The sequence below is a fragment of the Microcaecilia unicolor genome, chromosome 10 (genome assembly GCF_901765095.1).
Source record: "Microcaecilia unicolor chromosome 10, aMicUni1.1, whole genome shotgun sequence".
In the NCBI taxonomy this organism is placed as follows: Eukaryota; Metazoa; Chordata; class Amphibia; order Gymnophiona; family Siphonopidae; genus Microcaecilia; species Microcaecilia unicolor.
This window is the reverse complement of record NC_044040.1, coordinates 183,809,677-183,826,376: the sequence shown is the minus strand read 5'-3', so window position 1 is coordinate 183,826,376 and position 16,700 is coordinate 183,809,677. Positions and strand designations below refer to the sequence as shown.

Sequence of the window (16,700 nt, the reverse complement as noted above, 5' to 3'; positions counted from 1 at the left end):
TGAGGGTCCCTTGAAATGCTACACTGTGATGTCACTATTGGATGTCATAGGCTTACTATTCATGAATGAATATATATGGCTGACTGTATATGCTTAATCAAGGACAGTGCTTAAATTATATGCACTAAATTTGATTTAAGAACATTCAATTAAATACCCTCAGTAATTTGTACTACTTGGTGTTGTGTCCTAGATGCTGCAGAACATGAAAGGACAGTTTGCTGAGCATCTGCTTGTGGCTGGGTTTGTGAGCAGCAAAAGCCCAAAAGATCCTAAATCTAATACCAACTCAAGTAAGCAAAAAATTAGGGCTGCATTTCTGAAGTAGGCTGTGAAATAGTTTATAGCTATTCCTGCAATCTGTTTTAGATTCTTTAATTTTTAATTTTTCAGTTTCTAGTTTGTACTTTTTATTTTCACTACTTTTTACATTTTTTAATCATACTTACAAATTTTAATCAAAATTTAATCACGTAATTAACAGTATGTTATTTATGTATTTTTGTTTCCACTTCAGCTCCTTGTGACTCTGGGCAATGTAGGGTTAATTGACTTGCCCAAAGTCACAAGGAGCTGCAGTGAGAACAAAACTAAATAAATAAAATACCTTTACTTGCGCAATTTAATCATGATTAAAATTTTAATCGAAATACAGTCCTACAAAAAAATGAAAGAAACCCTCAGGAAAGTTTAACTCCATTCGTTTCCTGTTACTCATTTCAGGTAATGAGAAGTTGATTAAAGCTGTCATATGTGCGGGTTTATATCCAAAGGTTGCGAAGATCCGACCAAGCTTTAGCAAAAAGAGACAAGCGTAAGGACTTTACTTTCTAAATGCCTGTTTTTGTTTGCATGTGTTTTAGGCTATTATGAATCAAAAAAAAAAACCACACCTTGAGCCAGTCCTTTCAAAAATTTAAGTATCATATGCTAAGGTAATTCTTATGCAGTGCAAAAAATGAGTTGCTGAATCTCATTTTGATACTATTTGTTAGAAACTGTTGAATTAGGAAATCAGATTTACTGGTTCAGATATATTGAAAAATACCAGAAACCTTCATCTTCCTAGAAAGTATGAATTGACCTTTATCACATGTAATAGACATTGTTTTGTTGTTTTAAGGTAAAATATTAATTCAGAGACCTTTATTTATTTAGTTGGATTTTTTATTATTTTATTTATCATTTTAATCAATTACATTCACATTTATCACATAAATGTATACAGAAAAGCAAGAAATTATAATAAGGAAAAATTTCTCCCCTCTAAACAATACTATACGATTGTCCACAACTGGAGGACCCAAGATTAGGAAAAGCGAAAAAAAAGAAAAACTCAAGCTGGTTAATCTTATATTTAACATTCTCTGAGGGAGGAAGATTAATCGGTAATTGCAGCCGGTTCAGTGATAACTAAGGGAAGTTGCTGCAGAGGATTCTTCATCTGTTCCTTAAGTTCCACAAACTCTTGTAGTTTCTTAGGTTCAACAAACAAATAATTATTAGAATCCAAAGATTTTGTTCACACCTTTTTTTTAGTAGTAGCTCGAAGTGAGTTTACATTGAGATTTGTCTGTTTCACTGTAGTGTCATTCCTTTAGGATTACTGATAACATTTGGATAATTGTTTATTAAATATAACCTTATCCTATAAAGCAGTGACAACTTAAAATTTAGCTAGCTAAATCCAGCTAAAAACCAGCTCAATCCAAACATTTTTCCAGAGGCAAAGCATCCCCCATATCTACGTTTTTGTGGTTAAAGCTTACTTACTGATTTAATCATTCTTGAACATTAACACCGTTCAAGGAGTATTCTAACTAAATTAAAATGGTCATGTGGAACCTTGTTTTAAAAGATATTTGAACATTCTTGTATAGATCTTTATTTTTATAACCACTGTCCTAAGTTCCATTAGCAACCCTCCATTATACTTGTATACAGTCCTTTTTTAAATTTGTAGAACTATACCATAGTATACCATATACGTGCCAATAATGAGGTATGAGTACCCCAAGGGGTACACAAGACCTTGGCAGAGTGTATGCAGTGCCCAGTATAAGACCTTCCTCACCCCTGCCCACTGTCAGTGTTGTTCAAAGTACTTAAGTAAAAACAATTTCATATTTTAATGCTAAAGTGAAGAACACATTAAAAAATGTACTTAAGTAAAAGTAAAAAAGTTATTGCTTACTATAATACTTTTTGAGTAAAAAGTAACTACAATGAATGCAACTATTATTAACCGTCTTTACCCAACAACCTTATTGCTCTGTAATTCAATCAACTTTGCTTTTAGTAAAACTACATTTTTTAAAATGACTGTCACTTATGCGAGTGCGCTTGTGAGTCATTAATCCAGCACAGCTAAAAAAGGTTCTACAGCTACACTAGCAGAAAGTAGATTGTTCAGTCTGATAAAAAGTTCCTTCAATCAGGCCAGTTTGCAGTACTACTGATGTCTTCTGACTGGGTCTGCAGATTATGTTCAAGGGAATTTCCATGTAGCAAAGAATACATTATTATCATTATAATCTGCATTAGAAGTAGTGCTATCTAATTTATCATTTGCATTGTCATCTTTATCTTCATTATCGTTGTTATGCTGTCCAATTACAAAGATGGCTTTCTGTTGTTGTTTTTCATCTGATGACAAACTGAATATCTTTGAGAATTGATGCAAGAATGTCAAATGTATTGTAACCCTTTAGACTTAAGGCCGGACAAGTAGACGTCCTCCCTAAAGACTCATCAATCCAGTGGACAGTTACCCCAATGTAAAATTTCCCATGGGATGACGTGCAGTCTGTTATGGTAGAGACATGTATCTGTTCACCAAGAATTGCCACCAGCTTCAGCTTCATCTCCACTTTAAAGTGACTCAACTCATCACTTTTCTATTTTGACTGGAGGCCATTAACCAGTTCAACAAACAAAGGCAACTCCACAATTCTTATAGACTATGTTCACTGAACAGCAAAATTTAAGATGAGATGATTCACTGTTTGCATGACAAGGTTTGCAATACCAAAATCCTGTTTTCAATTTTGCTGTTTCATTTGGTTTACTGAGGAATCATCATTTACATCTCCCGCTTTTACGTTTTACTTTTGACTGCAAGCATCAGATGTAAAAGTAGTAAAACTTGGCAAAATTATTACTTCAGTAAAAGTAACAAATGTTAATCCTGTATTTCTTTACAAGTAAGTACAGTAATCAGTTACATTTAATTTGTTACTATACAACACTGCCCACTGTCACCCCCACTTCTGCTGCTGCTTCTCTAAACCATCAGCAGCAGCAAAACAACATAAAACAGTCGCACGGCCACAGTCTCCATGCACTCAGCTCTGCTAGTCCCCGTCCCCTCTGACAACAACTTCCTGTTCCAAGTCAGAGGATCGGCAGAGCCAACAGCATGGGTATGAAGACTGTGACCGTATGACTGCTTTAGGTTGTTTTGCTGCTGCTGGTCTGGAGAAGCAACAGCAGTGGCCAAGAGGAGTGGGAAGGACAGAGAAAGTGAGGATAGACACAGGAGAAGAAAGAAAAGACAGTAGATGGAAGGAGAAGGGAAAGAGAGGGGAGATGCTGGATGGAGAGAGAAAGAAAGAGGGGAGATGCTGGATGGAGAGAGAAAGAAAGAGGGGAGATGCTGGATGGAAGAGGGAAGAAGAGTTAGTGAAAAATTAAATTGGGGAATAAGAGAGAGAATAGAAGAGCCTGGAAGAAGTTGTGTAAATGCAGTAAAAAGAGGGAAATTGAAGACTGGAGAGTAAGAATAAATTAAAATCTATACAGAAGCAGAAACATGACAAGAGTTAAGGGAAGATGGAAGAAAGCAGAAACCAGAGCTCAGACCAACACAATTAGAAAAATAAAATGACCAGACAATAAAGGTAGAAATAATTGTATTTTCTATTTTGTGATTAGAATGTCAGTTTCTGGAAGTGTCCATTTCAAAAAATCTGCTGATCAGAGCTCAGGGGTACTCAGCTGAAATTTGTTTGACCTGGGGCAGGGGGCAACTTGAAGTTCAGAAACACTGAACTATGCTGTCAAGCCTTAGGCCCCAAAACAGGAGTGTCTGCTAGTGTACCCGACATCTGTTTGCTGCTGCTTTTGCATTGGTATTTATACAAGCTATTTGCTCTTGTTTATCATAGGTCATGACCAATGTTATCCCAGTATTGTAATTTATAGTGTGCTAAATAATAGCATGAGTAGCAAAAGTAACCATGCCACCTATCTTTTTTTTTTTCTTTTTTAATTATTTATGAATTTTTAAAAAATGTTACAATTATACCAACTTGTGAAAGCATGGAAAATAAAAAGGTAATATATTAGACACAAGTAAAGCCACATCCTTGTAAAGTCGTCAGTCATAGCTGACAAAGAATTCCAAAAGAGAGAAGGAAAAGTCCTATTTAAATTAGACGTGAACAGAAACAAATATCTAGTTCCCTAACCATACCATTTGTAAATGAAGATTTACAAGAGGGATGCTGTATGTCTAATATTAAGCAGTAATCTCCTGAGAAGACAGAAGATGTTTATCACTTTAAAAAGATAGCTTTGGAGGATCAAAGAAAACATATCTTACATTTTTCTATTTCATAATACACTTGCAGGGACATAAAAAAAAATAAAAGCATCAGTCTGTAGAACTCTGGACCTCATTAGGAGGAACTGCTTCCTCTTTTTGAGTGGGCCTGGCCACAGCAGGAAAAATTGTGTTATAAAAAAAGCTGCGGCCTGTATTTTCAAGTTTAACCTGCATACCAAGCCTGGATCTGATTCAAGCAAATGTAGCAATCATTGTGGCTAAATTTAACCCCTCCGTGAATGATTTCAAGCAAACTGATCAGTCCAAAGTCTCCAACTGGTCAACAATCTGAGCCTCTTCTTTAGGTAAGGGGCTGTAATAAGCCTGAGCTACTGGTGGAAAAAATGAGCTATATCTTTAAGGTCTCAACCCTATGTTTTATAAGTATTTCTCTTGCAGATATTACCGTATTTTTCGGACTATAAGACGCACCGGACCATAAGACGCACCTAGGTTTTAGAGGAGGGAAATAGGGAAAAAAATGTTTTCCTTTTTCCCTCCTCTAAAACCTAGGTGCTCCGGTGCGTCTTGTCCGAATCCCTCCCTCTGAGTTCGGGATCGCCGTCAGGGTTACCTCCTCCCCCCCCCCCCCTCCCCCCCCCCGGCCCTGTCATCACTTCTCCCCTTACGCGATCTTCCCTGGTGGTCTAGTGACGTCGGGGCAGGAAAGAGCTCCCTCTTTCCTGCCCAGCGCACTGCTCTCCATCCTCCTGTATGCATTGCTGCCTGACGGTCTCGGCGAGATTCAAAATGGCCACCGAGAATTGAAGTCTCGGTGGCCATTTTGAATCTCGCCGAGACTGTCAGGCTGCATACAGGAGGATGGAGAGCAGCGCGCTGGGCAGGAAAAAGGGGGCTCTTTCCTGCCCTGACGTCACTAGACCACCAGGGAAGATCGTGTGAGTAGGGAGAAGTGGTGACAGGGCCGGGTGGGGGGGGGGGGGAGGAGGTAACCCTGACGGCGATCTCGAACTCGGAGGGCGGGCAGCCTGCCAGCCAGCCAGCCAAATCTACCTTCGGACTATAAGACGCACCCCTCATTTTCTTCCCAAATTTTGGGGGAAAAAAGTGCGTATTATAGTCTGAAAAATACGGTAATAGCATTTTTGGAAAATTGATAAAGTTAACATTTCTTATCCTTGAGACATTCACTTAAATACTCAAGTTTCTGATATATAATATTGTCCTTAACCAAAATAGCTTCATAATGCGTCAGTAGATTCCAATCTACAGTTATAGGAAGCAGTCCGTTGCATATGAAGACACTAGAGAAGTAAGACTTGAAACTTGTACCGCATCAGTTTTAAATTGTCCAGAAAGGGCCTTATAGAAACCGTCAGTCGCCAGCCATATAGCTTCCAAGGTAACAATCTGAAGCATCTCAAGATAAAAATCCAGTAGATTTTCCAAAGCAAAAATAGAAAACAAATCTATAGCCTCACCACCAGTAGCTCCCAAACCAGGAATAGATATAAGGGGAAAGGTTAGAGAAAATTCAGTCTCTGTGTTCCTGACTACCAATCCAGCAGAAACATCCATGGCAAAATGTCAGCCAAACACACTTCCACCATCCAACTTCCACAATAGCTGTTGCCTTCTGTCTTTGGAGCTTGAGAGTTTCACTTATTTTTTGACTATCTGTATCTCATGGGTTGCTTATGGTTTGTTCTAATATCTTCAGGCATTATTATGGTGAGGTAGAAGTAATAGTTAATGATCTGAGGAAGGGGGTTTACTCTCAAAAGCTAGTCAGAAAATATAGTCCAATGAAAAGGTATCACCTTATTCTCTCTCTCTCTTTTTCTTTTTGTGTTATTCTTTCTTTCTATATGTTAAAAGTATTTCTTCCCTTGCTCGATTTTTATTTATTATTTTTTTAAAGAAAATTTCAACACAAATGAATCTATTATCTTTTAAGTCTCTTTGTTCAACTTTTGCATTCTTCAGTGTATGTATATTCTTTCAATTAACTTCCTGCTAACAAGCTGAAGAACAAAAAAAAAATGTGTGTGTAAGGTAAAGAAAGAGGACTAGGACGGGACAGAATAGATGAGTTCTGAACCCTATAAATATATCCATTGTTTTCAGCAATTACTCTCTCAAAAAAGTCCATAATATTTAGAAATTAAATATTTGCTAAATGATACTTTAGAGTTCAAGTTGCCATAGCAACTCTTTGTAAGACAAATGTAATCCCACATGTGTCATATAAACAATGAGTAATATAAAACAAAGCTACAACAGTAAAACAAATTCAGACACATACCTAGTGTGTGCAGATTGCAAGTATTTGTCATATAAAATCTATAAAATATATAAAAAATTTTATTAATTGAAATAATACAGAACAAGAAAGAAACATAAACAAAAATGTCCTTTTCCGCCTTCCAATCTCTAGAAAAGACATTGGAAACCTTAAATTTTACAATGAGAAGAAAGAGCAAATAATACTGGCAGTACGCTGTCTGGTTCCAAACACAGTAGGGAGAGACCTTATTTCTGATGGTCTCTACGTACTGTAGCAGTGGTGTTTAAAAATTGTCATACTAGATCAGAGCAAAAGTCCATCAAGCCTAGAATCCTGTCTCTGACAGTGGCCAGTCCAAGTGAATCCCTAGGAATAGATCTATTCCATATTTCTCATACCAAGACTAGCGGTGGTTTTCCAAAGTTTCCATTGCTAATAGTGGTTTATGGATTTTTCCACCAGGAATTTATCTAAACCCTTTTAAAATGCAGAGCAAGTTCAAGCAGACAAGTTACCTTGGACTACTTAGCAAGGAATATTAGTATATATGTTTCATCATCTCCTGATTTTTGTATTTCTATGTATTTTTCATACTGCTTGTCTTCTGTTCTTTTTGTTTTTAAGGCCAAAAGTTTACACAAAATCAGATGGGAGGGTTATGATTCATCCTAAATCTGTTAATGTAGAGGAGACTGAGTTCCACTATACCTGGCTTATTTATCATCTCAAGATGAAAACTACCAGTGTAAGTAAAAAAAAAAAAAATCTTGTGTTTTGTTTTTTTTTGGACTTTTTTGATATACGAATAATATGGATAAGTGTGGCTCTTCTGCTAAACAGTCATCTTGCTGATAGCTTTTATCAGGGCTGTGAGATGTGTTCTTTCCGGCTGGATTAGCATAAATGAAAAACCGTGTTATTACAAGATGGGATGGAGAAATGTATTTTAAGTGCATAGAGATATCAAGACACTGCTGTTTCCTATGAAAAATCAAACCATTGTTGTTTCACAAAATTAGCTAAATATAGAAAGTTCTCTGGGCAAGTGCTTCATTGGTAGGAGATGATGACTTTAAACAGGACCTAAGCCAAAAAGGGGATATTAGATATGGAAGGAATCAGTCTGAGTTGTGCATTTGGATGGAGGGGACTTGTAATTGCAATGTAACAGATCCGGTCCTGTATCTAACGAATAATTATTTTGGGGCTAGTTGAGCTCAAAGCTTTTGTGTTGCTGATTCTCTCTTACAGATCTATTTGTATGATTGCACTGAAGTCTCACCATATTCTCTGCTGTTCTTTGGGGGAGATATTTCAATTCAGAAAGATCAGGAGCAAGATACCATTTCCGTAGATGAGTGGATTGTCTTTCAGTCTCCAGCCAGGATAGCACTTCTTGTTAAGGTGATTATTGATCTAAAATGGCATTGTTTTCCTCTTCCACTTGTAAATAGATTTCTCTTTTAAATAGATCAATTTAGTAAATATTATAAACCCGAGTAAAGTAGAATATAGGGAAGTCATTGCCAGAATAAGCATTGATTTGCTGATAAAAGTTGGCTTGTCCTTGAAACTCATTTCCATGTGTCTCAAAATGCCACAGAAAACAGACATTTAACTTAGAAGAATGTCAGAGAGGACAAGTTGAATTATTGTTAAAAAAAAAAAAAAGTTCCTTCCCCAAAGAGTTTACCGTTTTAACTGGGAGCCCGAGACAGTGGAACATAGTGATTTGCCCAAGATCAGAAAAAGTCTCAATGGGCAAAGGAGGATTTGAATTCTGACTTTTTTGGATCACAGTCCTTCTCCGAGGACAAGCAGGCTGCTTGTTCTCATGACTGGGTGACGTCCGCGGCAGCCCCCACCAACCGGAAGAAGCTTCGCGGGCGGTCCGCACGCAGGGCACGCCCACTGCGCATGCGCGGCCGTCTTCCCGCCCGTGCGCGACCGTTCCCGCCAGTCTTGTTTTTTCCGCGCTGGAGAGAGTCGTGCGTCGCCGCTCTCTCTTGTCAGCCCCGGAAAACCGTCGCGTTTTTGCAAATTTCTTATTTTTTTTTTTGTTTGTTTCTGGTTCCCGCGCGTTCCGGACCCTTTTCTTTTTCTTGTTTAAAAAAAAAAGTGAACGCGCTTGTTTTTCCCCTCGTTTTCTAGCGGTCGCGCGGTCGATTTATTTTTCGAGGTGTGATTTACCGCCACCATTGACGACTTTAATTTCGCCAACGCGATTTTTCCGTCGATGTCCTCGAAGGTCCCGAGTGGATTTAAGAAGTGTGGTCGGTGCGGCCGGCCTATCTCGCAGACCGACACCCACGCTTGGTGCCTCCAGTGCCTCGGGCCGGAGCACAATATCAAGTCGTGCTCTTTGTGTCTTGGTCTCCGGAAACGGACTCAGGTTGCGAGGCAAGTTCTTCGGGACCGTCTTTTTGGAACTTGCGCCGGCCCCTCGACGTCGACCTCGACGGCATCGGTATCGACGGCCGGTTCTTCGGTACCGGTATCGATGTCCGCGAAATCGGCACCGATGGCGTCGACCCCAGGAGCACAGGTCCCGTCGGCCCGCCGGTCCTCCGGTGAGGGTAGGGATGAGAGGTCGCGTGGGCAATCGGCCCCGGTCACTCCCTCTGCCCATGGCCCTCGGGACCGAACCCTGCCTGACCCGGTCCCTCGAGACCGAGGGGGATCGACCTCCTCCTCCTCCATTCCACCTGGCGCCGATGACGGGCACCGCAAAAAATCAAAGAAGCACCGTCATCGGTCGCCTTCGATGCATCCGGCTCTCGGTGCCGGTGAGGAGTCAGCGTCGAGAGGAGAGGTCCCCTTCGGTAGTGGAGGTACCAACGCGTCAGGGTCCCAGCACTTCGGTGCAGTCTCCTGGACCCGAGCAGCTTCCGGCACCGACACCTCTACCGGCCCCCCTGTCTTTCCCGACAGCGGGCCTGGACGAGTGCCTCCGAGCCATCCTTCCGGGGATCCTGGAAGGGCTGATGCGCCAGGCTGTGCCGGCGCCGGGGGTGCTTGCGCCCTTGGCGCCGTTGACTGTGGCGCCGGCGAGCTCTAGCCCGGTGCCGAGGCCTTCGACACCGCCGCCGCTTGCGGCGCCGGTCTCGACCGCCACGCAGGTGGAGTCCCCGTCGATGGAGGGAGCTTCGTCCCCGCCGGCGCGGGAGTCCACCGCTCGACGACACCGAGGCCTCGGTGCCTCGACGTCGAGCCGGGCCCGGTTAAGGACTCAGCTACATGAGCTTATGTCCGATACCGAGGAAGAGGCCTCGTGGGGGGAAGAGGAGGACCCCAGATATTTCTCCTCAGAGGAGTCTGTGGGCCTTCCCTCTGACCCCACGCCTTCACCAGAGAGGAAGCTCTCGCCTCCTGAGAGCCTCTCCTTTGCCTCCTTTGTAAGGGACATGTCCATTTGCATTCCCTTCCCCGTGGTCTCTGTGGATGAGTCGAGGGCTGAGATGCTCGAGGTCCTCAACTATCCATCACCACCTAGAGAGTCCTCCACGGTACTGTTGCACAATGTCCTCAAAGAGACACTGCTTCGGAACTGGATGAGACCATTATCTAATCCCACCATTCCCAAGAAAGCAGAGTCCCAGTACAGAATCCACTCGGACCCAGAGTTAATGCGGCCCCAATTGCCCCATGACTTGGCGGTCGTGGATTCTGCTCTCAAGAGGGCACGGAGTTCGAGGGATACCGCCTCGGCGCCCCCGGGGCGGGAGTCTCGCACTCTGGACTCGTTTGGGAGGAAGGCCTACCAATCTTCCATGCTCGTGACCCGCATACAATCTTACCAGCTCTACACGAGCATCCACATGCGGAACACTGTGAAGCAACTGGCGGACCTGGTTGATAAGCTCCCGCCGGAGCAGTCCAGGCCTTATCAGGAGGTGGTCAGGCAGCTGAAGGCGTGCAGAAAGTTCCTGTCCAGGGGTATCTATGACACCTGTGACGTGGCATCTCGTGTTGCGGCCCAAGGTATAGTGATGCGCAGGCTCTCATGGCTGCGTGCCTCTGACCTGGACAACCGCACCCAGCAGAGACTGGCCGACGTCCCTTGCCGGGGGGATAATATTTTTGGCGAGAAGGTCGAGCAGCTGGTGAACCAACTGCATCAGCGGGAAACCGCCCTCGACAAGCTCTCCCACCGGGCGCCTTCAGCATCCACCTCAGCAGGTGGACGTTTTTCCCGGGCCCGGCAGGCTGCGCCCTATGCTTTTTTGCCAAGCGTAGGTACACCCAGCCGGCCCGAAGGCCTCGACAGGCACAGGGACAGCCCCAGCGCGCTCGTTCTCGTCAACAGCGTGCGCCTAAGCAGCCCCCTGCGCCTCCACAGCAAAAGCCGGGGACGGGCTTTTGACTGGATCCACGGGAACATAGCCGTCCTCAAAGTGTCCGTGCCGGACGATCTGCAGGTCGGAGGGAGGTTAAAATTTTTTCACCAAAGGTGGCCTCTCATAACCTCCGACCAGTGGGTTCTGCAAATAGTGCGGTGCGGATACGCCCTAAATTTGGCCTCCCTTCCACCAAATTGTCCTCAGGGAGCTCAATCCTTCAGCTCCCATCACAAGCAGGTACTTGCAGAGGAACTCTTCGCCCTTCTCAGCGCCAATGCGGTCGAGCCCGTACCACCCGGGCAGGAAGGGCAGGGAATCTATTCCAGGTACTTCCTTGTGGAAAAGAAAACAGGGGGGATGCGACCCATCCTAGAACTGAGAGGCCTGAACAAATTCCTGGTCAAAGAAAAGTTCAGGATGCTTTCCTTGGGCACCCTTCTGCCAATGATTCAGAAAAACGATTGGCTATGTTCCCTGGATTTAATGGACGCATACACTCACATCCCAATACTGCCAGCTCACAGACAGTATCTCAGATTTCGCCTGGGCGCACGGCACTTTCAGTATTGTGTGCTGCCCTTTGGGCTCGCCTCTGCCCCACGGGTGTTTACAAAGTGCCTCGTGGTGGTGGCGGCGTATCTACGCAAGCTGGGAGTGCACGTGTTCCCATATCTCGACGATTGGCTGGTCAAGAACACCTCGGAGGCAGGAGCCCTCCGGTCCATGCAGTGCACTATTCAACTCCTGGAGCTGCTGGGGTTTGTGATAAATTACCCAAAGTCCCATCTCCAGCCAACCCAGTCTCTGGAATTTATAGGAGCTCTGCTGAATACCCAGACGGCTCGGGCCTTCCTTCCCGAAGCGAGGGCCAACAACCTCCTGTCCCTGGCTTCGCAGACCAGAGCGTCTCAGCAGGTCACAGCTCGGCAGATGTTGAGACTTCTGGGTCATATGGCCTCCACAGTCCATGTGACTCCCATGGCTCGTCTTCACATGAGATCTGCTCAATGGACCCTAGCTTCTCAGTGGTTCCAAGCCACCGGGAATCTAGAGGATGTCATCCGCCTCTCCACCAGTTGCCGCACTTTACTGCTCTGGTGGACCATTCGGACCAATTTGACCCTGGGACATCCATTCCAAATTCCACAGCCCACGAAAGTGCTGACGACGGATGCATCTCGCCTGGGGTGGGGAGCTCATGTCGATGGGCTCCACACCCAGGGTCTGTGGTCCCTCCAGGAAAAGGATCTGCAGATCAACCTCCTGGAGCTCCGAGCGATCTGGAACGCACTGAAGGCTTTCAGAGATCGGCTGTCCTGCCAAATTATCCAAATTCGGACAGACAATCAGGTTGCAATGTATTACACCAACAAGCAGGGGGGCACCGGATCTCGCCCCTTGTGTCAGGAAGCCGTCGGGATGTGGCGTTGGGCTTGCCAGTTCGGCATGCTCCTCCAAGCCACATACCTGGCAGGTGTAAACAACAGTCTGGCCGACAGGCTGAGCAGAGTCATGCAACCGCACGAGTGGTCGCTTCATTCCAGAGTGGTATGCAAGATCTTCCAAGAGTGGGGCACCCCCTCGGTGGACCTTTTCGCCTCTCAGACCAACCACAAGCTGCCTCTGTTCTGTTCCAGACTTCAGGCACGCGGCAGACTAGCGTCGGACGCCTTTCTCCTTCATTGGGGGACCGGCCTCCTGTATGCTTATCCTCCCATACCTTTGGTGGGGAAGACCTTACTGAAGCTCAAGCAAGACCACGGCACCATGATTCTGATATCGCCCTTTTGGCCCCGTCAGATCTGGTTCCCTCTTCTTCTGGAGTTGTCCTCCGAAGAACCGTGGAGATTGGAGTGTTTTCCGACTCTCATTTCGCAGAACGACGGAGCGTTGCTGCACCCCAACCTTCAGTCCCTGGCTCTCACGGCCTGGATGTTGAGGGCGTAGACTTCACTGCGTTGGGTCTGTCTGAGGGTGTCTCCCGTGTCTTGCTTGCCTCTAGGAAGGATTCCACTAAAAAGAGTTACTTTTTCAAGTGGAGGAGGTTTGTCGTTTGGTGTGAGAGCAAGGCCCTAGAACCTCGTTCTTGCCCTGCACAGAACCTGCTTGAATACCTTCTGCACTTATCAGAGTCTGGCCTCAAGACCAACTCAGTAAGGAATCACCTTAGTGCGATTAGTGCTTACCATTATCGTGTGGAAGGTAAAGCCATCTCTGGAGAGCCTTTAGTCGTTCGATTCATGAGAGGCTTGCTTTTGTCAAAGCCCCCTATCAAGCCTCCTACAGTGTCATGGGATCTCAACGTCGTCCTCACCCAGCTGATGAAACCTCCTTTTGAGCCACTGAATACCTGCCATCTGAAGTACTTGACCTGGAAGGTCATTTTCTTGGTGGCAGTTACTTCAGCTCGTAGGGTCAGTGAGCTTCAAGCCCTGGTAGCTCATGCTCCATATACCAAATTTCATCACAACAGAGTTAGTGCTCCGCACCCACCCAAAGTTCCTGCCGAAGGTGGTGTCGGAGTTCCATCTTAACCAGTCAATTGTCTTGCCAACATTCTTTCCCAGGCCGCATACCCGCCCTGCTGAACGTCAGTTGCACACATTGGACTGCAAGAGAGCATTGGCCTTCTACTTGGAGCGGACACAGCCCCACAGACAGTCCGCCCAATTGTTTATTTCTTTCGACCCTAACAGGCTAGGGGTCGCTGTCGGGAAACGCACCATCTCCAATTGGCTAGCAGATTGCATTTCCTTCACTTATGCCCAGGCTGGGCTGACTCTTGAGGGTCATGTCACAGCTCATAGTGTCAGAGCCATGGCAGCGTCGGTGGCCCACTTGAAGTCAGCCACTATTGAAGAGATTTGCAAGGCTGCGACGTGGTCATCTGTCCACACATTCACATCACATTACTGCCTCCAGCAGGATACCCGACGCGACAGTCGGTTCGGACAGTCTGTGCTGCAGAATCTGTTTGGGGTGTAAATCCAACTCCACCCTCCAGGACCTGCATTTATTCTGGTCAGGCTGCACTCTCAGTTAGTTGTTCTTCGTAGGTCAATTTTCTGTTGTATCCTCGCTGTTGCGAGGTTCAATTGACCTGGGTTCTTGTTTTGAGTGAGCCTGAGAGCTAGGGATACCCCAGTCGTGAGAACAAGCAGCCTGCTTGTCCTCGGAGAAAGTGAATGATACATACCTGTAGCAGGTGTTCTCCGAGGACAGCAGGCTGATTGTTCTCACCTACCCTCCCTCCTCCCCTTTGGAGTTGCGTTTCATCATTTTTGCTTGTCATTCAACTGGCGGGAACGGTCGCGCACGGGCGGAAAGGCGGCCGCGCATGCGCGGTGGGCGTGCTCTGCGTGCGGACCGCCCGCGAAGCTTCTTCCGGTTGGTGGGGGCTGCCGCGGACGTCACCCAGTCATGAGAACAATCAGCCTGCTGTCCTCGGAGAACACCTGCTACAGGTATGTATCATTCACTATCTCTGTAATCAATTGACCACTCCTCAGATGTTAACACTTGATAAGTAAGAGTTTATGTAAATGGAACAATGTGATATAGTTGCAGTGGGTGGAAATGACTTTTCACCTAGAAATGCCTAGTGTTCTTAGAATATTATTCTGTTTTCTATTACATTATCCATCGATCCATGGTACAGTATATTACTGGAAACTCTTATGGATTTTGTAGTGTTAAACTGAAGTGACTTTTTTTTTTTTTCAAGTCTGTGTATTTTAATAACATTCCGCTTTAGATTCTATCAGAACAATGAAGTGTGTGCTCTTCTAGAGTTGCTGCTTGAAGCCTCAGATGCCTTGTCTGCCAGTAAGGGGGTTGGGTTTTATGCTGATCTTTGTAGAAACATGCAATACTACACCATAAAATCCCATTTTGAAACTAATGGTAACAGGATCTGCAGATATTTACAAAAATAAAGATAACAATGAACCAAAGGTGACGATAACTGTTGGAAAAATTCTTGTAATGTGGATTTGAAAAGCAAATGTGAGTCTGTGACTTGTAATATCTTTGTTTTTTTTATCATAACAACCAAAAATAACAGCCTGTGTTTTCTTCCCTTTTCTGTAGAATTTGAAAGAAGAACTTGATGTTCTCCTGCAAGAAAAAATTGAAAAGCCACAACCTGTGAACTGGAACCAGACTGAATCCAGAGACTGTGCTGTGCTATCAGCTATTATAGACCTAATCACAACACAAGAGAATGGAACTGTCAAAAATTTTGCACCTCGATTTGAGGAGAGGCAATACCGCTAATAGCATTTCTCCATTGTTTAAGGGAAGCTTAGTAGTCTTCCTCAAATTTCTGTCAAGTATGGTTGGATGGAACATTCGAGGGGAAAATGGGTGGGGGGGGGGCTCTCATTTGCTTGTTTTCAAGAAGCCTCTATGTGGTGTTTGTGCATGACATCTACAATAATGTTTAACTTAAATTTGTAGGTTTATGACTGAAATACTTGTAATCTGCACAGACTAGTATGTGTCTGAATTTATTTGTCTTACTCTTGTAGCTTTTTGCATTACTCATTGTTTATATGACGTGGGATTACATTTGTTTTACAAAGAATTGCTATGGCAACTTGAACTCTAAAGTATCATTTAGCAAATATTTAATTTCTAAATATTATGGACTTTTTTGAGAAAGCAATTGCTGAAAGCAATGGATATATTTATAGGGTTCAGAACTCATCTGTTCTGTCCCTTCCTAGTCCTCCGTCTTTACCTCACACACACTTTTCTTTTTGTTGTTCTTCAGCTTTGTACCAGGAAGTTAATTGAAAGATTATATACTGAAGGATGCAAAAGTTGAAGAAAGAGACTTAAAAGATAATGGATTCATTTGTGTTGAAATTTTCTTTAAAAAAAAATTGAGCAATGGAAGAAATAGTAATTGTCACATTAAAAAGCTTTGTTACATTTCTACTTCCCCAAACCAAAGTGGATATTGATGCAGGTACCAAATCACATACATAAATAATTATATAAATAAATAAAGGGAAAAGGCCTCAGAAATCCATGGCAATACAGCACCCTACGGACCAGTCTGTAGAGTGCTCAATTAGAGCTATACTCACTAGACCCCAATCTATCATCGGCCTTTTAAGTCCGTTAATCGGCGGCCATTTTGTTTTGTAAAAAAAAACAAAACCCACAATTGAATTTATAATTCATTTTTATTATACAAATATAAAAGTAGATAGTTGATTAGATTCAAGTTTATTTTCTTCAGAATGGATTCAAAATAAAGGTATATAAAATTATTTGCTTTATTTTTATATAAATATTAAAAACCTACAAAATACAAATGAAAGTAACTTAGGTGGATACATTTCTTGGCAGACTTTTTTTCTTTTCTTTCTTAGCTTCCTTATTCAGAAGACGTGTTGAATTCATTTTTATTTTCTCTAGAGCCGCTGTTTTTGCTCGACATGGTGGCTTGGTACTTGCCAGTGTAACAGGTTGTGTAAATTCTTGATGGTCACTTTCA

At 43.8% G+C, this 16,700-nt stretch overlaps 1 protein-coding gene across 1 annotated transcript in view; it reads left to right on the top strand.

Annotated features, from left to right (window-relative positions):
* The window catches only part of DHX36 (DEAH-box helicase 36), a 99,730-nt gene extending 84,247 nt beyond the window's left edge, over positions 1–15,483 (top strand). Inside the window, exons 21-25 of the mRNA XM_030216102.1 lie at positions 194–293; positions 724–814; positions 7,479–7,599; positions 8,106–8,258; positions 15,284–15,483. Coding sequence (XP_030071962.1) covers positions 194–293; positions 724–814; positions 7,479–7,599; positions 8,106–8,258; positions 15,284–15,469 — 651 coding nt within the window. The 3' untranslated portion in view covers positions 15,470–15,483. The remainder of the gene's footprint in view (positions 1–193; positions 294–723; positions 815–7,478; positions 7,600–8,105; positions 8,259–15,283) is intronic.
* The last annotated feature ends 1,217 nt before the right edge of the window (positions 15,484–16,700 follow it).